This window comes from Lepidochelys kempii, chromosome 18, assembly GCF_965140265.1.
Source record: "Lepidochelys kempii isolate rLepKem1 chromosome 18, rLepKem1.hap2, whole genome shotgun sequence".
Classification (NCBI taxonomy): Eukaryota; Metazoa; Chordata; order Testudines; family Cheloniidae; genus Lepidochelys; species Lepidochelys kempii.
In genome coordinates, this window is record NC_133273.1 from 24,361,785 (window position 1) to 24,388,547 (window position 26,763).

Consider the following 26,763-nt stretch of genomic DNA (forward strand, 5'->3'; position numbering starts at 1 on the left):
CAGAAAGAGGCAACTGAGAGGATTCCACTTAGCATTTCCTTTTAAAGACAAATTGCTGCCCATTCTTGCATTGAATTCTCATCCGGAAGGTGACAAACTTCACATTTTCATATTTGTATCTGTTTTCAGAACAGAAATCAATAAACTGTTGAAGTGGCTTTTCCCTTCAGGTGGTTCAGAAATGTGGCTCCTGTCCTTCTAGAGATTTTGTAAACTTAAAAGAAAATAATGAAAAAAATGTTCCTCTCTGTCCAGCCCATTAATTCTGCATGCTCAGGACAGAATTAACCTTGGCAAGCCTTCTAGAGGAGAGAGTAATTCTAACCTTAAAAATCTGCTGATTAAAGCTGGTTTCAGGAATTCGATTTCACTTAATGCCTTGGCTGGGATCCCAGCCCAGCATTAACATAGCCACAGACACACAGGCTTTGGCGTTTTTTACCTTTCCAATAAAGAAAAAAAGCCAATGAAACTCCTTTTGCATGTTTTAAGCAAGAATTCATTTTAAGGACTCCTTTAACTAAGTGGATTGAGTGTGTCATGGTTACCTAGCTCCTAAGGACACCAGGGGATGTAATGTTGGCCTCCACATAGCTAATTATATATAGAAATGGTGGTGAATTTACACCACTGATCTCATTCTAGGCAGACACATGGCAAGCAGGTATGGGGAACAGGAGATTGTGGGAGCTTGGCAAAGAGAAAGCATCAGATTCCCTATGAGGGAATAGAGAGAGGTCAGAACAGGTAAGTTTGCACAGGTGCGATGGTATGGCTGGTGTTGCGTAGCTGGTTGGTGTGAAGAGATGCGCGGCTTGCTGTATGGGCCTTGTGGTTAATTAGCTTGGGTTCCATGGTTCAGCAGACTGGTTTTTACAGGTAAATAAGCCCAGGCCTCCCAGAAGAGGGAGCCATTCAAGGAAGTAATTTTGAAAATAGCTATTCCCTGCACCCCTCTTATAGCCCACTGCAGCTCATCCAATCCTAGCCGACTTGTCTGTGCTGCCCACTCTTCTCTGGCTCATGTCCCAGGATCAGTGTTTGTGTTCCAACATCTAGTCTGACATTCATCGGGAACACAGTTAGAGCCTTGGCTGCACAGCACTCGGAGAGAGGGCCACAATGTGTCCAAGGAGGATTCCAGGCAGCAAAAGGAGGGAGTGGAAATCCCCCCCCCCCCCACTCTCTCACTCTTTTAGATAGAAACAAAGGACAAACATTAAGTAAACCTTCTTCCTGCCCTTGTTCCCAAGGGCACTTGCCACACAAGTTTAACTAGGCACCTGTGTTTAACCACATTGGTTTTTAATGTAAAATGCTTAAGAGACCAGCATTAATATGTTCTTAGGCTGGGTCCAGTACTGGTCTCTTGCTTTGCTTGCTGGCTGGAATGGAAACTGAGTGTAGCTGGCTTAACTTTATGGGCACCAGATTGTCAGAAAAGCATTGACATATTCTGTGCAGTAATAACTGAGGCTGGGAGTCGAGGGTTCTCCCACCTGGACAGCGTCTGAACGCTGGGGAAATATGTGCTCCATGAAAGAACACAAAACAACATCCTGCCGCTTAGGAGCCAATCACAAATATCACTGGGCCTCCTTTTAGCCATAGGGCTAAAATGCAGCCATGTGCAAAAGCAGCAAGGAGCAAAGGCTTCTGATCTCCTCCCAACTCCACTCCTTTCCTGGAATTCCTCCCAGTCACTGCTTTCCAGTGTTGTGTGGCATTAATTCCCCTCTTCTGGGCCTCCCCTTCTATCCTGCGTACCTCTGCGTACACAGAGAGGGCAGGCAACTGTGGTGCTTCCCCCTTTCCTTGGTATAGAAAGCCCGTTGCATTCTGTTTTTAGCAAATGCTCCATTCCCAAAACCCCTGGTAGCAAAACTCTTCCATAAAGTTGCAGTAAGTGGAACACAGAGCATGCAGTCTGTGAAAATGTCCTTCTCTGTCTGATTGGCCTCTGGGACAGGGACAGCACTAGGCGAGGCTGGAGTTTGCAGTTCTGTTGCTGTGACCCGTTCTTTTAAATAAGGATTGGGTTGGGTTCATTGTTGCCCTTAAGGAAGACTGTCAAAGATCATAATTAAATCTCTCTGTCATTTGTATGTATGATCTGTCCTCCTGCAATCACTTTGCTTTCTGGCTTTACTAACAAGCCTCAACCCTGACTGGTAGGACCCAGTGTGGATGAGATAACGAGGAGTTTAGACTTCATCACCCATTCATGGCTCATGCAGTCCTTGGAGTCTGTGCTGAGATGGGCGTAGGGGAGGGGGAAGTTGGTGACAGTGAGGTTGGTCTTTTTGTGCTGTGGCTGCCTGTGGTCTAAGAACTGGTCTGGGGCCAACAGCACATTTAACGGAGCTTATTGAGCACCCGTCCGATGGGAGCAGCTTTGAGTTACTACATCCTGGCCAGTAAACAGTAGTGAAGGGCAAAGTCTTTCACAAAATTGTAATTTTATTTTAATGAGTTCACAAGGAATTTATGAAATTCTGGAGTGAAAACGAGGTGAAACAGAGTAAGATTCACTAATGAAACCGTCATGTTGGCTTCCCAAAGGTGCTTACTGCAGCCTGGAATCAGCTTAGAGAGGGACGTTTCCAGTCCTTTGCAAATATTATTCATCTTCGTACAAAGAGCAATTTTACCATGCGGTTGTGGAAGGAATCCTGTGCTCTTTGGGTGCCTTTGCAGTGCCCTGGTAATCGTTGCCTGATCTTGCTGCATGGCAGCATGCCCAGAACAACAAACTGTGTGAGAAATGGGCAGGGGATTTCAGAAATACTACAGATGCATAATCCTGTTACAAATGCAACAATATCAAAAGCCACTAATCATGTTAGGATTCAAACAGCATAAGCATGATGGCATTAGTCCCCGTCCCAGTTGGGGGACGCTGCTATAGTCTCCATTTGCCACAAGGTGCCTGGTACTTGCAGCAGCTATCACATTTAATGGGGAGCAAGCTGCCTCTCGCGTGGAGTGACATACACAATTTTCTGCTCTGGCCTCAGTCGCTGGTGATTATTTAATTTAAACCTACCTGTTCTGAGTGTACAGTCTTCTGCAATCCCTGCATGGAGTCCGCATGTCTTTCTGGCACAGGAGGGCTGGGTGTAGCTCTGTCTTGAGCCTGTACAGGGGTTAGCTGAAGGAGGTCATTTTATCGCCTCTGTACACTGCCCCTGTTGTTGTAGGAAGTGAGGCCCCTATTTTGTTCAATAAGAGCCCCAGTAGAGAAGGAAACTGACAGTTGCAGTCCACTGCGTTGTGCCCTCCCTGTAGGAGGCCAGGACATCCCAGAGAGACCTAAAGAAACTGATACAGACTAACACGGCTACCACTCTGAAACCTAAAGAAGCTGCGTTATCCTGACTGGGGTCTGTCTCTGGTAGATTGGGGTTAGGGTGTGGCTGAATCTGAAGCAGACTTCTCAACTGGCAAATGGGCAGAATGTCTTTCATCCCCACACTAGTGTTTTCCTGTACGTTTCCAGTTCTTTTCCTGAAATGGGTTCCCTTGGACTGGGGTAACAGCAAATGCTGGGAGATAGGGAGGGAGAAAGTAACATTTGAAAGGACTGAGCTGCACGAAAAAGGGTTAAGGAAAAGATATTTCTCACCTTCTGGGGTTTCCTGTCCCAGTCTCACATTGCAATAGCATCATCTCTCTTGAGTCAAGTGAACTCCTGGTCTCTGGTTTATGACTAGAACGACTGTGATCTGTCTTCTGACAGCGCCCACAATTTGCTAGGCACTGTCTACATGTGGACACAAAGGCAGATCGTACATATATCTTTAATATTAAGATCTGTATGAGCACACACATAACAAGTTCAGTGGGTTCCTAGTGAGGCCGAGCATAGGCTCAAGGCTAAATCAGAAGAAAAACTGCATTGGTAGAAACCTAGTTGAAACAATGAAGACATGGCACAACCTTGCTTTTGTAGGGGTGTCACATCCCTGCTTCTCCGATTCCCAGGCCACAAGAGAAGAAATGCATGCCTAGTCCTACTGGGACATATCTAAAATTGGCGTAATCAAGTGCCATTGCACCTTCAGGATGATGATGGACTAGATTTATCTATAGTTGACTTGGCTCCAGCAGCAAAGCTGACCCCTCTGGTGTCCTTGAAATTTGTTTTTTTTTTTTTTTTGTTTTCACTACTGTTGCTCATCCCTTGTCAGCTGCAAACCACACTACGACCTCTGGAATTATTTATTATAATTTACCTGTGCCCTATCCTGCAAGGCAGCTGTACATATGCTTCAAGTTAAACAAGATGTTAATAAAGTGTTCGTCACTGGTGCGGACTTTCAAAAGAGTTCAGAGTCAAAACCCAACATCTGGAACTTTTTAAAAATCTGGCCTAGCTGTCAGTGATACAGCACTTAAAAATCTAGCTTTGAACACTATTGAAAATTTGGCTTCCTGTCAATTATAACCCAAGTTAGTGGTGGCTGCAATTAGTCTTATCGTGTACAGAAAATAAGTAAATTTTCCTTTTTGCATGAGTGGTTGATGTCCTCCTGAAGTGAACTGTCCAGTCCAATTCTCTGTAAACAGTTGTCATTGTCTCCTTTCCTGGAAGTCTCAGCAGAGAGGCCAAGGATGGACTGAGCAGGGGGAATGAACAGACTTAATGATACTATTACTTCCATCGTGATGGGGACTTAAGACATGGAGAAGACCCAGAGCAGAACATACAACAAAAGGCATACAACAAATCTGCCAATATCTTCACCAACCTCCTTGCTGGACAAGTGGTCGTTCTTTGTGGTGGTTTTTTAATATCCCTTGAAGTTGGGATGTGTGAGAAGCTGCCCCAAAGAATAGTCTGCACATGTTCCTGGGATTGAAGAAGCGGAAATGACTGTGTGAATAATGAACTCCTCTTCAGGGAGTGCAGTATTTCTGTGCAATCACATGAGTCAAGCTACTTTGTTAGTGTTGGTAAAACAGAAAGCAGCAAAGAAAAGGCTGATTAAAATATTAACTATGGTAAGCAAGGGAGGTTCAGGCCTCCTTATATAAGGAAATATGCTGTCTGTGCACTGTTTTTCAGTTTTAAAAAGTTCCAGTTGGGCAGAGTTCCCACTTGCACCTTGTAAGTAGGTTAGAGACTGGTGCCAAGGAATATTTTCCCTTTGACAAGATGCAAACTTCTCAGGCGTTTGGTCCTGGAGGAAGGAACTTTTCATTTAGGAGTTGAAGGAACTGTCCCCCTCGGAGCTGGCAGTAGATACATTGTTCTTAGGCGCACCCTTCACCTACTGTTTTATTAAATCATATTAATTACATTAGTGCCTAAAGCCCAACCAAGAACAGGGCCCCGTTGTGCTAGGTGCTGCAGACATAGAGGGGCAGTCTGTCCTTGCCTGAAGAGTGTCCAGTCTCAATAGACCAGACAGACACAAGGTGGGACCAGCTGGAACACACTAGCAGGGACCTACGTGATGGCAGCAAACTGCATGTCAGTGTCAGGATTTATTGGTTTGTTTCTTTTGGTGTGGAGGGGTACTTTGGAGGGGATCAGCTACATGGAAAGGACAGGGAAGGGAGGGGCGGGGTTGAGGGAGACGGGGTAGGGGAGGGGAGAGTAAGGGTGCAGGTGTGGAGTGAAGCTGAGGTGAAGAGACCAGGGGGAGCGGGGGCAGAGAAAGTCCAGTCAAACTGTCGGAAGGTCTCGGAATACCCAGTGGCCCCTGCTCTGGCTGGTTCTGGTCCTACCCACTGGGGCTCTGGCTGGCAGCTCTCTACAGTTCTCCCCCAGGGCTACATGGTGGGGTACCACCAGAGATGGGTGGTGAGGTCTTCCCTACACAGTTCTGGGTCCAACCAGGTGCGGGGAGGAGGGTGACCCTGGCTAGGTCCCAATTTACCACTTTCCCCAGCTTCCCTCCAGTGCAGACCCTGCTTGGGCTACTTCTAGTCATACTCAGTCTCCTCTTCGTTGTTGTATCTCTTTGCAACGCACATGGGCCATCAGTTCCCAGAACTATTACCACAGAAGGAGTTAGAATACTCTGACCTGCTAGACATAGCATTCTAATTAACAGTGATCACTCCTACCCTTCATTTCTGTGCAGAATTTTTATATTTCAGGAATTATGAACAGGAAAAAAGTTCATTGCCATTAAGTAGCCCTTGTAACTTTCAGATAATATTAATTAAAAGAGGAGTTCTCATATTTTCAACTATTCATAACTTTTCCAATAAAAGAAAATCCTTTGGTCTGAAATTCCACCTGCTTCGTCTCAGCCTATCAGCACATTGTAATTTTAGCTATTGCTGTGCAATGTTGTCCTTTCGTGACCTATCATTTGCCATCCTGGAAATCAGTAAAAAACCAATGCAAGGGTCCCTGGTTTTATAAAACTCTGCTATTAGCTTTAAATAAGCAATTTCAGTATTATTTAAGTTGTTTTTAAAATTATATTCAGTCTAGAATTTGCTGTTGTCCAGAAAACAAAAACATGCAAGGCGACATACAGATGAGGACAGAATCCCCTTTCCTCCTTTGTGTCCATGCAACGCTTGTCTTTCAGGCAGAAGCCTTGTTTAAGGGGGGAAAATTTCTCTGATATTCGCATATTACAATTTTACATGAAGGGCAGATAGGTTAGTCACTCGCTCAATGTTTTCTTCAGCCTTTTTGTCATATTATTTATTGGGCACCCTCAAAGTCTCTCAGGTCAGTGCTAGATCATTCAAGAAACAGTTACTAAAAGACTCTAAAATGCCACCTTCTGTTCAGATGTATGCAAAGAGAGCCAGCATTTCATGAAAAATGACTGAAAATCCAATTTTTCAGCTTTGTTTCAGTAAAAAGGGAGACACTTCCATTTCCTTATCTTTAATTCACTGTGATACACTACTCATAATCAATTTGTTTAGTGTTAAAGTGGCTGTCATTAAAATAACTAAAAGTTATTGCTTCCACTGGATTGAAACTAACTTGGGACATCCACTCACACAGGGTCCAGAAGCTAAAAGTGGAGAAAGCACACACAACACCATTCTGATTTATAAATCGACACTACCTTCAAGGGGCAGATCTAAAATGTAGCCCTTCCAAAACTCCAAAGCAAGAAGATAGGGATAAAGTGTGGGATTGACCACAAGTTAAAAAGTGGAAATCCACGCAGTATTAACAGTGAATGCCCTTCTGCCCTCCTAATTACCCAGCAGAGTTTGTATAGTTTCCTTGTGATGTTTCTTTACTTCTAGAACCAGGGAGTGATACCAATAATTCTTAGACCATATGATTTGTGACACAGGACAGCTGTTTTACAGTGGACACAAATGTCATCCATGAATAGTTCAGTGCTTATCTAGAGGATAGTTCATCTTTGTTGAATTGGTTCTGCATTTGCTTTGGTATTTTTATTAGCATTACATTTTCTCATACTGTTTCCTGATCCTGGAAATTCTTGGGTTTTGTGTTATGCCATTTAAAGGAGTCCGAAATTCTATAGGGAATTTCAGTAATCATTCATACTGACCCATGTGCTTCTTCATGTATCTTTCATGTAGTAAATACCAAGCTACTCCTTCAAAGCCATTATCCTGTCAACATACAGTAAAGAGCTTGAGAACTGGCCCCTTTTCCCTTAAGCACCCAATGCTTCTCTCTCTCTTTGCAAGAGAGCAGCCAAGGAGGGCACATCTGACTCAGGAGTCACGGGAAACTAATATATTTTCTAATACCCCACCCATTGCTAGGAGATCTGAACACCGATGCTGTCTACTCTGGGGAGCCTGGGGTTAAAGCATCCCTTCACAAAAGCCTCATGAAAGCTCCTTTGCAGGAGAGTGTAGAGATCAAGTAGGGAGAGGGCAGAGCTGGGCTGATAACTGTCTGCTGGATTTTCCCAACATTCTCCTCCCTCAAAAACAATTTGGTGGACTAACCCAAGCAAGCTGCTTGCAGGCGTTGCCTCAAGCAGATCTACAGTTACTGCTAGTTGAGGGCACTGCATGCCGGGGCTCTTGCATGCAAATCTGGACCATGATGGAAGAATTCCAAGGAAACCACACAACTTTCCACGTACACACACCCTGTCTGGGAATAGAGGTTGCCAATTAAAAATGCCTTTCATTGTTTTATTTTCTCAGCTTGTTCTGGACTAAAATTCATGACATGTCTGATTCCCACTGTAAGTCCAAATTTACCGTGTTATCATCTTTTTAGCTATTATTTCATTTTATGGTCGTTAATTTATTAACCTTGGAAATCCCCAAAAAACAATAAAGCTTAAGATATCCTGGCTTTTGTATTTATATCTTAAACATGATTTTTATGCTTTTTTATCTGAAAATTCATTTAATGTTTATTGCAGTCTTCACTCATGTTGTCTTTATTCTAGCAATTGGATTTATTAAGATTTGTTTCTTCTGCTGCAGCCCTTTCTCCTGCAGCTGTGTTAATTCTGAAACACAAAGATATGATGTCACTGAGAAAGAGAGCTTCCCTACTGCCTGCGCCACCCCATATCTCTGAGGGCAGGAAGGCCTGTAAGCCACAGGAGCGAATTCACTTCCAAGTTAGAATAGCCAGGTTGACAACTGCATCTCGAGATTGGGTCTCATGTCACACCCTTTGTGAGAGAATCAGTTGCATGTTTTATGTATTTTGTAAGGCACCTTCACATATATTTTTCTGTAAAACATTTGAATTTTCTTAACACTCTGCTCAGCTTTTGATAAAGGAGGTTTCCTGGGTGTGAGATACTTGTGCATCTTTAATTATGCAGACCAAGAGGTAATGGCACACCTAAAACCTCACACAGAGAGCTCTGGGAATGGGGCTCTCTTCATATCCACAAGCTAAACAAAACGCATGCTAAAGGAGTCCCTGTAGTCACTGCATCTTTTTTTCTGTGCTGATTTGTGTGCTCTAATCACAAAGCGTGACTATGGTAGCACAGCAAATCAGTGGAACTATACTGATTTACACCAGGTGAGGAGCTGGCCCTCCGTGACCCATTGCTCAGTATTTTGGGATTCTCTAATGAAGAATTAGGTGTTGGAATTTCTCTCTCTCTCTAAGCAATACTTTGTAGATATCTTTGTAGATACCTTTCATCTAAGGATCTCAAAATGCTTTACAAATGTTAATGAATGTCACCTCATAACACCTAGGTGACGATAGGTGTTTCAACTGCTGAATAACCAACCCATCATGCTTCTAGCAGCACCTAGGTGTTCCTTGAAGAGCTCCATTTCAGTAGTGACCCAACCCTGCTTGTGAGATCTAGTGGGATCACAGTACAGGGACAACTTTGCTGCACACAGATAGACTCACACAGCATGAGTATTACCTTAAATGCCTCAAGTGGGTTTTTCAGAGCTGCACGCTTTTTCTTATAACAAATTGCAAATTGTTTTAGATTATAGCAATGAATCACACGAGGAATTTGCAAAATAATTGTCCAGTTAAGGAGATTCAGCTGCAGAACAGTAAGCCTGAACACTGCCAAACGGTGCTCTCTTAACCTGGGAACTCATGCTATCTAAGCATCTTAGAGCCCACTTAGAAGGAAATACTGTGGTTCAGGAAATTTCTAATATAAGTCATAAGCAATTTCATTTTTAGTTATAGGGATGTATTTTCTTCAGCCAGTTTCTGTGCTGTTTTTGGAACAATTTAAGATTATTAAATATAACCTAAATTCTGGTGCGTTGATCAATGAATGGACTAATATTCAGAATCACTCTGATCACTGAGCACCTAAGGCTAAATCAGACTGGAATCCATTTAGTTAAAATTAATTTTAAAGCAATTCACTACTTAATGAATTCTATGGCCTCATCTTTTGGTGGAGGAATGGGATTTTAATTGGTTTGTCTAATCTCAGGTTAATATTAACCAATTTTTTTGACTAAGCAGGTACCACATGTGATCATTTAAGTCCTCTGTCTGTGATGAAGGCAGTGACAGAACAAAGGCTGGCTTTCCGTATGTGGAATTGCTCTTTGACCTTTGCTACTAACCTAATGCCCCAGAAAAATAAATGCCACCTGTGATACTTCAGCTTAAATGTAGAGGTTTTTCTTTTGTGAAGTCTCTTTCTGTTTAAATTCTTCATTTGGCTTCACCTACATGAAAATAGAAGCTAAACCCATAAATATATCCAGCCTTTGCATTTCTGCAAAACACAACAGAAGGGGGAATAAGCGATGAATCCATTGTGGAGGTCTCACTTCTGACCTTGTGATCAGGGATAAGGCATTTCAACCATTAGTTCGGGATCTGAGTGCAGGGTTGTAATCTCTCTGGCCAGAATTGGAGCCACAGTACCTTACTCTATAGCAGTTTGTAAAAGAAGAAACATGGTGCTCCATGTGTTAGCTTTCCGAAATATTCCACCAGTATCCACCTTATGAAAGTTAAGAAAATTCCCATATAGGGCATCCAGAGACTGTACCATGTTTAAGGAGCAATTCTTCTAAGTTACCTGATGCTGACAGCGCAGTTTAGATATTGTGATAATTGGCAACTTAGAAATACCTGAGATAATGTGTCTAGTGGGAGGCAAAGTAGTCTTATTCACCACTTACTTGGCATCTACTATTCACTGATTCCACACACATGGATTTATCCCTAGAAAAAGACTTGCCACTGATATATTGCAATAATGAAGCATTTGAATCTTTAAGATGAAGCATTACTACAAAGCAGATCCTGAGCATTACAAAGAGCAGCTCTATCCCAAATGGGAAGTGGAGGAAAAGGTGCCCTCCTTACATAAGAGCAAATTGTTTTGTGCATTGTGCTACTGCATTACGTGTTCCTTGTTATGGGACAGGAATGGAGTTTGGGGCCAGCAGGTATCTAGGGGCACATCAGGCCTGGTGCCAGCTCATCCGCAGGTAAGCAAAGTCTGGGCCAAGTTATCATGTTTGGGCACGTCAGGTCTGGGCCAGGTTAGTATCAGTAGCACGCATGGCCGAGGCTCAGTTAGCAGACACTCAGGGCCAAGTTAGTACTAGTGGGTGTGTGGCCTTGGCCCTAGTTCACATCAGCAATGTCTGGAGCCTGTGCCTGGTTGTGTTGATAAGCACTTGGCAACCGTTTACCATTGGCAGGTACACAAGGCCTAAGCCAGGTTAGGGTCAGTGGTGCTTGGCCTAGCTGGAGTTCATGGGTCCTGGACCGGAATAATGTCAGCAAGTGGGGTGAGGGGGCTGTCACTTAGTTAATGCTAGGGAGCGGATGCTAGTTCCCAATAGCAGGGCCTGTGTCTGGTTAGTATCAGCTGGCACACAAGGCTTGGCCTAGGTATGGAGGTGGGCCTCAATCAGTGTTGGTGGGCACTCAGAGTATGTGAACACTGTAATTAAAAACCTGCAGCTGGCCTTTGTCAGCTGATGAACTTATGGGGGTTGGGCTGCGGGGCTGTTTAATTGTGGTGCAGACATTTGAACTTGGGCAGGAGCCTGGGCTCTGGGACCCCATGAGTGGGAAGGGTCCTAGAGCTCAGGCTTCAGCCTGAACCCAAATGTCTGCACCACAATTAAACAGCCCCATAGGCCGAGCCCCCGGGCCCAAATCAGCTGACGCAGACCAGCCACAGGTGTTTAATTGCAGTGTAGGCTTATCCTTAGAGCCCACTTAGCACTGATCAGCATCCTTGTGTCAGTGGGCACGTGGGGCCTAGATTTGGGGCACATAAAGTTATCACAGCACTATAAGGGGTCTGAATAAATTGTTTGCATTGCCATTGTAGAGTTATACCAGTTCCTAATTCTGATATATCCTATAAAGGCTTCTCAAGAAATATTGATTGTTAAATGATTGCATGGAAACTTTTTGAAACACCTCAATTTCTGAGTCAGCATAATGATCCCTTAAAAACCTTTTAATACAACATGAGCCTGCAATGCAGCCCAGAATCTCTATTGGAGATTATCCTAAATAAACAGTATCAGTTTCTCTCCCATTCTGAACGGTGGGATTAAAATACTAAAACGTTTAGCTTTTCTTTGGATTATTTTCTTTGGGTTGGGTTGGGTTAGGTTTGTTTTTGGGGGGATTTGTCCATTTCTCATTTTTTGTCAAATTTACCCTTGACATATTTGAAAACCTTGTTAATCTTTAGCATTTGTATTTTTAAAATAACTATCTGGTGGAAGCTAGCAGCCCATAAAATCCTTTTTAATTCGAGTCGACCTTGTGAGTGATTATTTTGCACAGGAGAAACAACCGCCAGCCTCTTAGTACATTCACTGATAAGCATGCATTTTTAATACACACCTGAATCTGGCTTTTCCTTCACACTAATCTTGTTATGGGGCATGCTAATGATGCCAAGCCTGGCAATCTTATTGTTTGCAAAGTATTTTCTTAGTTTGTGAAGGTGCCTGCGAGGCTGAAGGATTATAAATCAAGATTTGTGAAACCTTTTGTATTGGGATAAAATGTTCACTCTTCCTGTATTAGAGAGATTATGCAAAGAGAGAATATGTCACGGTGCAGGGTTCTATCCAGGTTTTATTGCTATGTAGATTGGTGAACCGGCATTACTCAGGCATAATAGAGTGCTGAGTAAATTATTCAGGTCACCCAAACATGTGCTGATAAAACCTGGATTCCACCCCTCTCTGTAACATTAGTAGTTATGCCATGATATCCATATCTGGGAGAAAAAGGTATTAAAGACCATTTGAACAAGATCTAACGATAGGATTTTGTAATACTCATTTGCTTGTGTCTTAGATAATATACGTTTAAAATATTGCTGAGTTTTATGATATTTACTGACAGTTTTACAGATGGAAGGAAATTTTAAAATCAAGAAAAGCAAATATAACCTGAAAGTTTTCTTTAATAGAAAATAGCTGAGCAACTTCCATGCTGCAGCCCTCTTTTTTAAAGTACACTAACCCAATAACAACCCCTTCTTCCAGCTCAGGGACCACTTAGCTCCCACTTTTCACAAAGCAGACCCCTGAGAATGGGGCCACTTGAAAGCCCTACATTTCCAATGCTCTGGGGCACCTACTTGGACTGTACCCATAGTGCTTGCTATATTTCTGTTGGAGCTGAGTAAAATCCCAGTGGAACTGAATCTAAACCACAGGAAGAGTATTTATCTTCTTAAAACCAAAGAACATAATTCAGTGTGAACAGAATTCCCATTTGGTCCAGTCTTGCTTTCCAGATTCCCCTAACTATAACTATATAGTTCAGGGGATGGAAATACCGAAGGAAATGTTTGAGAGAGGCAGTGCTTCTGTGATGAATCTGCTCAAGCAGGGAACTACCATTCCTATCAATGCTCTGACCACGCATTTATGATCCTCCAGGGTAGACATGAAGGCACATCCCCTTGCCCAGCCCAAATAGCAGGGAGTGAGCAGAAACTCTGTGGGAGGACCTTGACCCAGGAACTAATCTGGCACTTGGTGAAGCAGTGGTGGCATGGCAAGCCAGGGGCACCAGGGAAGGTGGATGCACAGGGGAAGCACCAGGAAACTGTCTATTCTATTTTATTCTATTCTGTATCAAATATTTATTTATCAATATATATCAAAGTTTATATACCACAGTATCTGAGCATCTTCCAGTAGTGCAGTAAGCAGCATGACTACATACTTGTCACATGTTGTTTTTCTCATCTTCTCTCCAGAAGAAGTCTGTGCATTGGAATGTCTTATTTAGGTATGGTTTGATGATGATGTCATTATTAAATAAACTATACCTGTTGCTATGTGTTTAGAGAAGTCAAGTTTAAAGAAACGTGCTTTGCACTTGGAGCAGAAAGGAGTGTGATTTGTGATGGCCCTGAGTTCCTGAGGGGGTTCATTCTGCAGTCTTGGACTGCACCTGGAGAAGGTTCTGTCTCCCACACAGATGAGCTTTACAGTCTTTGTCCTTGACCTGCCAACAGTCTTTTAAGTATCTTGGGCCCAGGCCATGGAGGGCTTTGAAGTTAAGGAAGGAGACCTTGAATTTCATTCGCAATTCAATGGGAAGCCAGTGTAGAGTGGAGGTCTGATGTGCTCACAGTACTTTGTGATACCAAGGAGACGCACTGCAGGGTCATACTAGTTGGAGTTTCTTAAGCACTGCAGGCTTCATGCGCAGGTATATCACATTTCTATAGTCCAGCTGAAAAGTGATGAAGGCATGAATATCTGATACCAGGTCTTCATCCACCAAGATGGGGTGGAGAGTCCTAGCCAACCAGAGATGGTAGAAAGTATTATTCATGGCCATCGTGATGTGAAAGCTCAGTGTCAATGAAGAATCCAAGAGTACTCCTAGTGTACCGACTGAATTGACCAATTGTGGTGTGACCCTTCAACCAAAGGAGACTGCACTGTCTCAGAATATTTTCCTTTGCCCATCAGCAACACTTCTGTTTTTGCTCAGGTTCAGTGTATAGAGCAGACTGCAGCAGAATCTATGTAACTGCATGTGAACTGAGTGTCACTGCTGGACATCGCTGCCAGTTTCAAGCCTTTGCGGGACCTGTGGAGAATCATCAGAGACTGGACAGGGAGCCACTGTGGAGTGGTCCCTGTCGGACAAACCACTAGCTGATCCTGGACTGGAAACCTCCAAGTTCCCATTTGCTTTTAATAGAAGACTGGAGTAGAAAGGGCATCCCAAGCAGTAGGCCTGTAGAGCCCTACCCCTCAACTGGACTGCTCCCTAGGGCCCAAACAAGAAATGTTATTTTTCACCCTGAGTTGTAACTGTTTAGCTACTAATCCTAGGATATTTGAACCTTCCCCTTTCTTGCCAGCCATAGTAAAATACCATTTTACTTTAGCCATGTGTCTGAGCGGTTAGTGGGACCCACCAGGGCTTATGCCTAGATTCTGGCCTACCATCTGAAGCACCTTGAGTGCGTGCCTTTGAGTTGCAGTATACCTGGCACTGTATTAGTGCCTTCGAGGTTTGGTGTACCACAGTGCTAAGCAGCTATAATAATTACATGGGTGGTAGTGTAATTTTCCCAGCTGGTGAATTTGGCCAGCAGGGTTTAGGGGTAAGGTGCCATAGTGACAAGGTGTCAGAGGACTGCTTCGTGGCCAGAAATTAACAACCCTGTTGACTGACGTTTTATCCTTGAGCCCTGAGAGTGGAAATAGGGCAGTGCAAGCAGAGAGCTATGGCAGCCCATCTTCATGCCTGAAGCATAGAGAGGGGGTGGCCAACGCTGTGCCAGCTGGATCAGCCATTTTGAATGAGCTGCCCGATTAGATGTCTGGAATGAGGCCACCAAGCTAGATTTTTGGCCTGCTGCTGCAAGGCAAAGCCCAGGAGATTTTTGAAGGATGGACACATGATTCCCAAGGCAAATACACCTCTGTCAAGGTTGCCCTGCAACACTCTATGGATCAAACCACAGATGCAGAGTGGAACTGAGCAGCCTTCAATGGCTGGACACAATAAAAAGGAGACTCTCTCAGCAATTTTGGCTGTTTGCCGATACCTCGCCACTTCCCAGACTGTGAAGACTAAATGCAGGATTTACTGGCCCATATGGTTGGGAGACAGATTTGGGTGGCACTTTAGAAGGAGAAACCTGAAGAACTGGAAGAGGCTATTAGGGTTGCTGCAGAGCTAGAATGAGCCATAAAAGCAGCAGAAGACGGGGACCCAGGTGCCCGGCACTGAACTGGAAGTTACTGCTGTTACAAGAAAACATGGGAATCAGACTTCTGAGAACGGACGGAGGGCGTGAGAGTGATGCAATGTGTTCTTAACCAGCTGAAAGCAGAAAGGGAACCCTGAAAAAACTGGTGGAGAAGACAGGGACATAGGAAGCAACTAACTGTGACTGACAGACAACTTCTGGTAGAAATGCCCACAGCAGGGTAGCTCCTGGAGGCGGCGGCGGCGGCGGGGGGGGGGGGGGGGGGGCAAGGCCAAGGCCAGGCCCCTGTCTGCAGATCAGTAAGCCCAAAATGAGAGTCTCTACTGGCCAGTAAGTTTGGGCCCAAACACTACATCATGGGCAAGATCAGTAGATATACATGTATAATTCTGGTAGACTCTGGGGCACAGGCTTCCATTGCGCATTCACGATTGTGGGAATCGGTCACCAAGGCAGACTGGGGTGGTCCAAATTGCAAACCAAATTCAGCTCAAAATCATGAGAATATGGCAGGTGCTGGGGTGCGGGAGCCACTGGGTAGAACTGTCTACCATCACTAGAACTTCAGGGGTGAAGGAGCCTGAAAGAGGAAGAGGAGGCAACCATTAGAAAAGGAATTAAAAATAAACCCTGTAAAGAAGCCTATAACTTATTCCGTTTTGATATTTATTTCACCATTATAGAGATAATGCAAACGTTCAGCAGGTGAATTTGCTTTATCTTAGTCCTTCAGTTTATGTCATCCAAGTGTTGGTAATAGTTACATGAGACTGCACATTTTAAAATATTTATAACATACAGTTTCTAATAGTTTTAATATTTAAAATGTTTTGGCACTAAAGGGAGCCAAGTTTGTTTGCCAAAACGGGTAAAAGAACCCGAAGTGTAGTAACCAAAATCCAGACGTCTGCAGCATTTGTGCTCTCTCCTCAGTCATTCTTTGTAATCTTGGTGCAAAATTCCTCCCTTTAAACATAGCCAATCTATACATATGTATGTAGCTATTATTCATACCTTGACATCTGAACTGTAGCTGGAAGGCAGAAGCCAGTGCTAATTCTGTTGTATAGATCATCTGTCACTGAACACTACATCTCTTCTTCTGCCACCTGGCATGCACTCACGTCAGTTCCTTCTCAGGATTTGAGTGCTTTGTTTTCTCTAACATGACATTGCACAGGGCAGAAATCCTATTGTTCATTAATTGTTGAGAATCTAGGTCTAGGATTCATATAGAACAAAGCTATATGCTGGAAGGTCTCATGTTGCCATTGTAGTTAAAGATACATATTTACATTTTAATAAAAAGATCTGAAAATAATTAGGAAACTAGAATATATTACCATGACTTAGGTACCCCCAACCCGAGGTGTTAGAATCACTGACTATTATTTCATGGCTTCATGGCAGATCCATGGCGCTCTCACTTTATGGCCGCATGGCAGGAGCACAGTTCTATGGGTCAATATGGTTTCTTTTAAATTTTAGTGAGCCAGTATGGATTCTTCTAAATTAATCCTGTTTCAGTTCTTCATCTCAACCAAGGATATAAACCAGGATTCATTTGCAAATGAAGAGAGATCCCATTCAAGCTCATTATCTCCTTATATCAAATGAATCAACAGACTGAGCTGTGGACTCTTCTACTCACTGGAGAGTGGGGCACACTTTGGGCCCAATCCTGCAAGTTGCTGAGTACCCCTCCACTCCCATGACTCCACAGAAGGCACTCTGCAACTGCAGCAGCAAGGCCATGGTTAGCCTGTTACGCTAATCCTACAGAAATGCTAGTTCTCATTTTGTGTGTCCCGTTAAAGGGCCTTGGGTTAGATGTATTAAAGAGAGCACTGTAAAGCACTTGGTCTCTTCTTGAGGTTCATAAAAACCTTCCCATTTTCACTAAGGGGATCCATGTATTGGCATTAGGCAGAATGAGCTTTATGGTCTTAATGAACAACTTGCATTTTCTCTTCATGTGTTAGTGAGATGGGCTAAGCATCAGGGAAGCTGGAGCTATGAGGCAGGGCAGGGAACCTTCAACAGTATTTTTCAGTTCAAGAGGATCTGATATTCTCTAATACTGCTGATTTACTCCCTTTTGGTTGGTATATTTATTTCAGACTGAAATAAGACCCTGCTTGTCTTTTGTATGCAATTTCAGCACCATCCTCCTGCAAAACACAGCACCACAGGGGTGACTTGGAATATCTGTTGTAAAGAGGAAACTCTTCTTTGCCCTGTCATTGCATTAAAGGGAAGCTGACAGGTTTTTATTCTCCTATCTTAAAGTTTCTTCTCATTTGATGGGAAATGTTCACTGGACTCTAAATATCTCATTGTTGGATTACTCCATCTCTGAGTAAATAAAAAGAACAGCTCCAGGGTTAGTATTCCCTACGAAAACAATGTGGTGTGCTCCTCAGCTGGTTCAGCACCATTAAGTAACCAGCAGATGCTATTTTTAGAGCTGTGCTGACAGTCCTGATGGTGCTCCTGCCCAGATGTAGATGCTTTGATAAGACAGGGTGTTTTGCAGATTGGAAATATTGTCTAGTGCTTAGAGCTCCTGCCTTGCAGTCAGGATTCCTGGGTTCCATTCCTGGCGCTGCCCCTAATTCACTGTGTGACCTTGGACAAGTCATTTAATGTCTAAGAAAATGACCATTGTTGGCAACCGTTACCTCAGAACCAGTACTGTACACCACTGAATTGCCTGTGGAGAAGGAAGAAAATTGTTTCCAGCACTTCTACAGAAAATGATGAGGATCAGCCAAGTTTCAGTCTCACTTCTGGGAGTAGTGGTGGAAACCATTTTTTCTCCTTTTATACTAGCAGTAAAACTGTTTTCATTACCTGTGTGAGTGGGCTATTGCTGACAAGAGTTTCCCACTGTAAAGTGGGCTAACCTCAATGGGTCTCGGTTCCATATATAATGAGGACTATTAGCCCTCAGATACGAGAGTTCGTTAGTTAACATTTATACAGCACTTGGAAGAAGTAAAGTGGTACATAAAGGCTAAGTATTATTCTAGTCAACACAATCTGTAGAATAAAATGCAAACATTAAAAATTAGTTTAAAAAAATCCATGGTCAGGAGAAATTGGATTGGTTCCTCCCCCCCCCCTTAATTGTAGAAATACTGATACTACTGAGAGGCATGTGACCATTCAAGGGCAAATAGCTCATGAAAGCTACAAGCAGGTTGGTCAGTGGTTGCAATCTACTATTCAAGGGAAAATGTCAGAACAAGAATCTTCTTCAATAGGAGGAAGTGTAATATCATACTCCCTCTCTCCATTAAAAGCCAGAAAAGAATATTGCTTTCTTAATAAATACATTTTGGACAGGAATTGTACAGGGATCTTTGAAATTAATTCGGCTTTGGTTGGTTAGTTGGTTTGTACTGGGTTTAGCTCACAACTGACAGCAATGTTAAAAGTTCTAGCATATTGGAAATCTGACTTTCTTGCAGCCAAAATCCCTTAGCCTCATTGATTCCCGTTCCCATACAAGTAGGGTTCAAATCAGCTTCATTAACAGAATGTCATTTTGGCATTTTATGTGCAAAATAATGTATTGTGAATTTTTTAAAGCCAAATCCACTGAATTTTTTCCATGGGATGTGTTGTGAAGGAGTGTTTTTTAAAAAAAAAAAAAATCATCTTGAAACAGAAGAAGGAAAAATACACATCAAACCAGCTTCTTTGTTGTGTGCCTGGAGTCATGGTAATACAGTGCAGTGTTGTTTGCTTTGACCTTATCTAGATGACTGAGCTTTGAGTAAATACAGTAGCTTATCACTTAAGTGGTTATTAGGAGAATCTATGTAGCTTAATAAGTGATTTTGAAGGCAGTGGCTCCGGCTTTGTGATGCTGATTTAGGAAATCAAGTCATTTGGTTTCAGTAACGTATCCGGTAAAGTACGTGCATCTCTGAGGGATTTCTGTGTAGTGGAAGCCAAAGGAAATGATCATGTAACATTTTATTTATTTATTGCTTCACTCAACCCTCCCTAGTGCTTTGGGTGCAGGAACAATGTTCAACATAAGGAACCCTCTCAAGTACACATAACCAAAACCCTCTCTTCACCCCAATCTCCACCTGCCAGCCCTATCCAGACCCTGCATGGAGAAGCAGGTCTTGCAACTGATGGTTAACAAATGTGGACATTGGAAAGCCAATGAAGGCAGGAATTGAGCTCTGGCACCAAGGATCCTCACCTCACCAATGCTGAAATCCTGACCCAACTGAAGTCAATAGGATTTTACCATTGACTTCAGTGGGGCCAGGATGTCTCCCAAGGACACCCTTCTTCTAGCTCCCTCCTGATTCACCCTGGGGGCCTGTGACACGAGGCTTAACTAAGCAAGCCTTTAGATGGGTTCTGGGGGCCATTGTGAATTTAAATGGCATGTTTTGGCCAGCTTATAGATTCCTGAGCAATGGAATTTAGAACTGGAAATGACAACTGACCCAGAGCCCCAGTGGCTGGGTATTAGTGAGGAGAGCTTGGTGACGTTTGCATAGGGTTTTTACTTTGCTCTGTTAGTTGTAACAGAATGATACCATGCCTGCCCTGGCCTAGTTTCAAATTCCCATTTACTGTCAGGACTGACTGGAATTCTTTTAAGAATCGGTCATTCTCTATATTTTGGGTGAATCCAGCTCTTATGAAGATGAGGCATGAATAACTTTTCTGTGAGTCAGTCAGTGCAGAGCACTTTGCACCAGCAGGTCGCTTTCGCATCACCCCCATTTTACAGAGGGGGAAACTGAGACACAGACAGGGGAAGTGACTTGCCCAAGGTTACCCAGCAGGCCAGTGGTAGAACCAGAAATAGAGCCCACGTCTCCTGAATCCCAGTCCAATGCTCTATCCACACTGCCTCCCTAATTGCCATCTCATGTTGATTGTTTCTACTTGAAATAATCTGAGAATTCTGTGCCACAGGTTCTCAAAGTGTAAAGCAGCTAGGGGTGTAAAAATCTAGATTATTAATGCTTTAAACTTGTGTAAATGTTTATGAAGTACTATTCTAAAGTGTGGGTGTAATTTGGTCTGGTATTCTGTTTTACCAGCAAGAGCTATTCAGGGCATTGATTTTAGTAAATACCAACACAACACAGCATATAATGTACTGTAGATATCAGGCCAGTCCCTGGAGCAGGCTTACCTTTCTTCTAACCTTAGGTTACTGTCTGAACAGTGATTTCCTTCAGTAACGCTGTATCTCCTTTTTCTCCCTAGTGCCTATATGGTTGTTATGTCCATTCGTCCATCATCCCCACTTTCCACAGAAGGTGCTACTGGCTTCTTCAGGTAAGGTGACATGAGATTTCTGTTTTACTGTGGTTTGTTCTATAGAGATTTTGTATGACTCTGGCTTTCATTGCCTCTGGAAAGTGATCTATAACTTTCTCTGCTTTTTCTCTGAAAGTGATGTGGATGTCTTAAAATAATAAGTATCTATTGAGAGCTGTGAGATGATTTTTTTCTCTCGATAACTGTTCAGCAACATAAAAATGATAACAGTTTAAACATCCCCTACACAGAGAGACAGCTAATGAGAATGAGATTTCTTAGTGTTTCCTGAAATGAGGAGATGATTTGGACATGAAGTTATTCACAGGCAGTGAGGAGCAAAGAACGCTGACTGCAACATGGATATGGGATGTCACAGGAGCGAAAGAAACCCTATGTTGATGATTAGATTTTTGTTTGAAAATCTTTCAGTGCAGAGTATGTGGCAAAACATAGTCAAGGAAAGTGGGGTTCAACCTTTGTCCTAGAACTCCTGTACAGTTTTCAAATATTTCTTCTTACTGGTGTATGCTTAGTAAAGCCCCTTGGAAGTTTCAAACTGAATTCTCATCACATTCCTACAATGTGCAGATATTACTTTGCTGTTAGAGGGTTTTTTAGAACAGTTGGTCTGTGCATGCTGGTTATTTATGGTAGGCTTGCACATGAGTGCTGGTGATAGTCAAGGATTGCTGGACTTTTTATCCTGGTTAGTTATTGTTGGGTTGTTCAGAAGTGCGAGATGGCACTAATTAATTTTCTTCTTCTTTTTTGTGTGGTGTGTTGTGTCTTTCAGCAAGTCAGAATAAAGTTAGAGAGGCATGATGCATAGTCATTGCTTGGCATAACCAATCTGAATCACTGCAAACTGCATTGAACTGGGATTTGGTATTCACAAGGTATTAGTCCAGCTGCAGAATTTTTCATTATTGTTGTTATGATGTATAAACACATGCCTTTTAGCAGCTCATTTGATCAGGGCGTGGAAGAAGATCTCAAGCAGCCTTTTAGCAGATTCTCTTCCCTCTCATCCAGTTTTCCCTCCCACAGTTTGCACAAAATCTCTGTACTTTTATAATGGTTTCATTCAGACCTTTGAACTTTATTTTGCCCCTTTAAATTCGCTGACTATGAATGATAAGTCAATTGAGTGTGGTAACAGCATCTGATGGAAAACAGCATTGCAGCCCAAGCCAGCATTCCACCTGTGTCAGGCTGCAACCTAGTGTGCCCCGGCTAGACCCATGCTACAGGGAAGAGCTACTGAACACTAGTGTGGTTACGGTGCATCAGCTCAATGACAGATAACACACAGTGGAGCATTTCCTATAACTCACAAGGTTTTTGCCTCCTGTAGCTGGAAAGAACGTCAAAGAAGCCAGTGTTACTGTTGCTTAGCTGAAAGGACAGTACTTCTGCTTTGAGATCCACAGACCGTTTGTTCATGTCCTTTCAGGGACAGATACTCGCTCACACAGTGCCCTTTAAATATATGTCCGGTGGATACAGTAGGATACAGCTGGCACTTGGAAGGAAGGGGAGAAGCCTTCTGTAGGTACGGCTAAAGGAGCCATTTAAAGGTCACTGTTCAGTGCACTGGTCTGAACAAATCGCAAACTAAACTTAGTAAGAGTCCAGTGTGCCTTAGGCAGCAGACAGCTGTTTGTTTTATTATTTAACTTCCTCTCTCTGCTGGTGTCTGCGTGATGGATGATGTGACACAAGAATCCGATTGAAATTCTAAATTCAGTCAGAACTCTCTGCACAGCACCAGTGTTGGCATTCACTTCCCCCAGCTGCGCTTCCTTCTGTGGCACTCTTCTTTTCTTGGGTTACTTAGGTGCTCCCTCCCAGCAAAGAAGGGGCATAGTGGCAAGAGAAGCAGCCAGATCTGTCCCTGACGGCTCTCACCAGGGATGCTCTGGGGGTCTGGTGTGGTGGTTCAGTACCTTGGGTTTCTTCTCAGCCCTTTAACTTCTTCATCTCCTCTTCTTTATCTGCTCCTTTGTTGTTGTTCCCGTTTGCCATTCACTGTCTCTTCCCCTTCCCCTAACTCTTAGAAACACAGGGAAATCTGCTGAAAGAAATTGCTATAAAGAGTGAGCTAGATAAATGTACAAGAATAAACCTGTAGCTTGAATGTAACAAATGTAAAAAAGACCATTTTCTATTAATGTCTCTGTGTAGAGGCTTACCTCCCATAGTCCCATGTAGTGCTCGTGAGCGAAGATATTACAGAGTTTCCTCTGTGTTCAGAGGTGCATAGTTGTCAGCCATGCTGTTACTGGTTCTGCATATACCCTGAACCACAGACAGTTGCTGGAATAATTAGCCTCCTCCATGCAGTCATTGACTCTTCCCCATTAGCACTCACCCTTCCCTCCTTCCAAATCAAATTGCTTGCTCTCCCCAAAGCCTGACAAGTCCAGAGCTCTTCTCTGTCCCATTGCTCGAAAGGGTTTTTATTTTCCCTGTCTGTCTACACCAGTCCTGTGAACCCAACTCCAGTGCTTCAAGGTATCTGGAGCCTTACCAGCTCACCTCCCATTTCTATTTCATAGCAACTGAAAAATCATGGGGAGGAGTCCTTGTCTTCCAGGAGAAATGCACAGATTAGGATCCTGAATACATCCTTTATCCCGTGCCTTGTAGGAAATGATTCAGCATCCCAAGTGCAAAACTCCTCCAGTCCAAGATTTATCTGTGACCTTTGCAGGTGGAAGGTACTAGCTAACGCAAGGTGCTGTAGCATCATAATGTCACATCCAATGCGTAGGGGGCTGGGCTCCTCCCCGCACATTGTTTGTCTTTTTGAAATAATCATAGCTTCCCAATTAAGGAAGTTAGGGCATGGCGAGTTTGACTGGATCGTGGCCTTATCTCTCTCAAGCCCCACTGGAGCCCTGCAGGATTATTCCATGTCCAATACACTATTCCGTAGTTTTTCCCATCCAGTTTCAAATGTCTGAAGCCATGAAGCATCTATCCTTTTCTTTGAAAGACTATTTTACACTATGTAAATCTCACAGTTCTCACTGTCAGCAAATTTCCATTCAGCCCCATTCTACTAGCCTAAACAATTCCTGTTCCCTCTCTGTGTTTGCATCTTTCAGACCCTTGTGCACAGTGTCTATGTCCCCCTTAATCGCGGTTTGGCCAACCTATACTAGTTCATGTTTTGCTCCTTTCCTCATAAGTCCATTCCTCCAGCCCCTTGATCATTGTTCCCATCTTTTTCTGTATTTCTAATACTTCTGTCTGCATATTTCTAGTGCTGAGTTACCGAGCACTGCAGAGAGTTTGTTCTAGGTGCAGTCTTACCACCACCACCACATAGAGAAGGGACTCTCACCTTCCCAGTCACCCAGGAAGCCATTGTGTATGCTACCCAGAATCACTTTTGTCATTTTGCTGCCCTGTCATTAGCAAACTCATATCCAATTAGCTGTATACTAATACCACGGGTCTCTTTCAGCTTCCCCGGGTACTGAGTTTCTCTCTCCCATTTAATAGGTGTGTGTGCTGACTTTTAGACAATCCTTCTTCAATCTGATAATTGATTGGAATTGAAACAAGTGAACTGGAAGTACATTTCTTATTATCCTATTTATAAAATGTGATGCAGTACATTTTGTTGTGACTGTTGCATGCTTTTATTCATAAACAAGGGCACATTGTGCCTTCATTGTATAAGGAATAGGAGTTTGTGATTCATTAAAGCGTCTTCCAACTGTAAATGGGCATCCTTCAATCATGCTCTCAAGGTTGTGCAACTCTGTAAAAGAAAGGAGTTAGCCAAGAATGGATGACCCTCATTCGAATAGCTACACAGCGCTTCTGTTCAGCTCCAGGATGAATACTGGGATAGGCAAGATCAGAAAGAGAGAGATGTTATGATGCCAAGAGAAACTTTGAGTTGAGCCCTTCTTATCGCTATTTCAAAGTTATGACAAGGAAGTCGTATTGGGGTTGCAATGTAAATGACTCCATAGCACTCCTAACACCTCATTCATCGTTTCGGATTTTAACCAATAGGCAAAGATGTTTTCAGATTTGGAGGCCAAAAGTTAGGGATCTAAATCCTGAATAACTGGCCTGATTTTCAGAGAGACCAAACACCTGACTTCCGTTGCAAGTCAGCAGCCCTGAAAATCAGGCCCCAGAATAAGGTGTTCAAACCTGGAATTAGTTGCCTGTCTTGAGGTTGCTGACAATGTTGGCATCCTCCTCTGACAGTTATTACATTTCCATACTGATAGAAACCAACAGTTCATAACTGTGCAGCTATCATCCTTTCTCTGTAGGTGCTGGGCTTCTCTCAATCTACAAACAGAATCATTGTCCCTGGAGCAGTCGGTTTAACTGGGAAATTCGATAAATAGCAAACATGACTATCCCTTGCTCTTCAAGTTTAAACAAAGGAACTTATCTATCTGTGTTAACTTTGATTGTAAGGATACTGCCAAAAGTTCCCCAATTTTTCATTTCTGTTGGGAAGTTTCTTCTCCAGTTCTGCTTATTCTTCAGAAGTGACTGATGCTGTTTTCCATTAAGCCATGTGCCTGCACGCAAATAGTAAATCTCGTAGTGAAAGAAAACTTACTTAAGCTAAGTATCTTTTTAACCTTCATCGCATGCTTTGAAATAAACGGACATAGGTGATGAGGAATTGATGGCTTAACAGGACTGCGAATAGGATACAAAGCTTTTCATTTCTAGTTCACAGGTTTAAATATGGTACAGGATGGTAGAGATAAGTCAAATACAAAACAGTAGGCAACAGACATATGGTCTAAAGGAATATAAGAACTGCCATACTGGTCAGACCAATGGTCCATCTAGCCAAGTATCCTGTCTGTGACAGTGGCCAGTACCAGAGGTTCAGAGGATGGGGGAACTGTCCAGAGCAGGACAGCTGGAGTGACCCACCCCATCTTTCCCTCCCAGCTTCTAGCAGTCACAGGTTTAGGGTCACTCCAAGAATGGGGTTGCACCCCCAACTATCTTGGCTTATAGCCATTTGATGGACTGATCCTCCATGAATGTATCTAATTCTTTTTTGAATCCAGTTATACTTTTGTCCTTCATAACATCCCACGGCAATTGTGGTTAATTGTGCATTGAGTGAAAAAGTACTTCCTCTTGCTTGTTTTAAACCTACTGTCTATTAATTTCATCAGGAGACCGCTGGTTTTTGTATTGTGACAAAGAGAAAATAACATTTTTCTATTCACTTTTTCTACACAATTCATGACTTTATAGACCTCTATGATATTGCCTCTGTTGTCTCTTCTAAACTGAACAGCCCCATAACATTTTTAGTCTCTCCTCATATGGAAGCCCTTCCATACCTTGGTCATCTTTGTTGTCCTTCTCTGAACTTTTCCCAGTTCTGCTGTATCCTTTTTGAGATGGGGTTATCACACACTGTATACAAGGTGTGGGTACATCATGGATTTATATAATAGCATTATGATATTTTCTGTTGATTTTCTATCCTTTTCCTAATGGTTCCTAACATCTGCCCACTGAGATGAAGTTTTCAGAGAACTGTCCATGGTGACTCCAAGATCTCTTTCTTGGAATATGGAGGACTTGCTTCCTGACGGTGAAACTTCCCAAATTTCCCAAGAGAAACAAATTCTGCAATAAGACTAAAGTAGAAAATTACAGGCCCACTAGCTTGACATCTCCAATACACAAAATAATGGAAGCTATTTTGAGGAACAGGTTAAGTGGGTACATGTACTAATTTAATAAAGGACAATCTGTATGGATTAGACTGAAAAGACCCTGAGTCTTCATCTTCTGAAGGAATCACAGACAGCTCTGATAATAGCAA

The 26,763-nt window shown here is 42.9% G+C and overlaps 1 protein-coding gene across 18 annotated transcripts in view; it reads left to right on the forward strand.

The window, feature by feature from the left end:
* Nucleotides 1-26,763, forward strand: part of CAMTA1 (calmodulin binding transcription activator 1) — a 953,213-nt gene that overhangs the window by 537,856 nt on the left and 388,594 nt on the right. For all 18 annotated transcript variants that reach the window (XM_073316814.1, XM_073316813.1, XM_073316817.1 and 15 more), the window contains exon 5: nucleotides 20,868-20,939. In XM_073316814.1, the coding sequence (XP_073172915.1) occupies nucleotides 20,868-20,939 (72 nt within the window). The remainder of the gene's footprint in view (nucleotides 1-20,867; nucleotides 20,940-26,763) is intronic.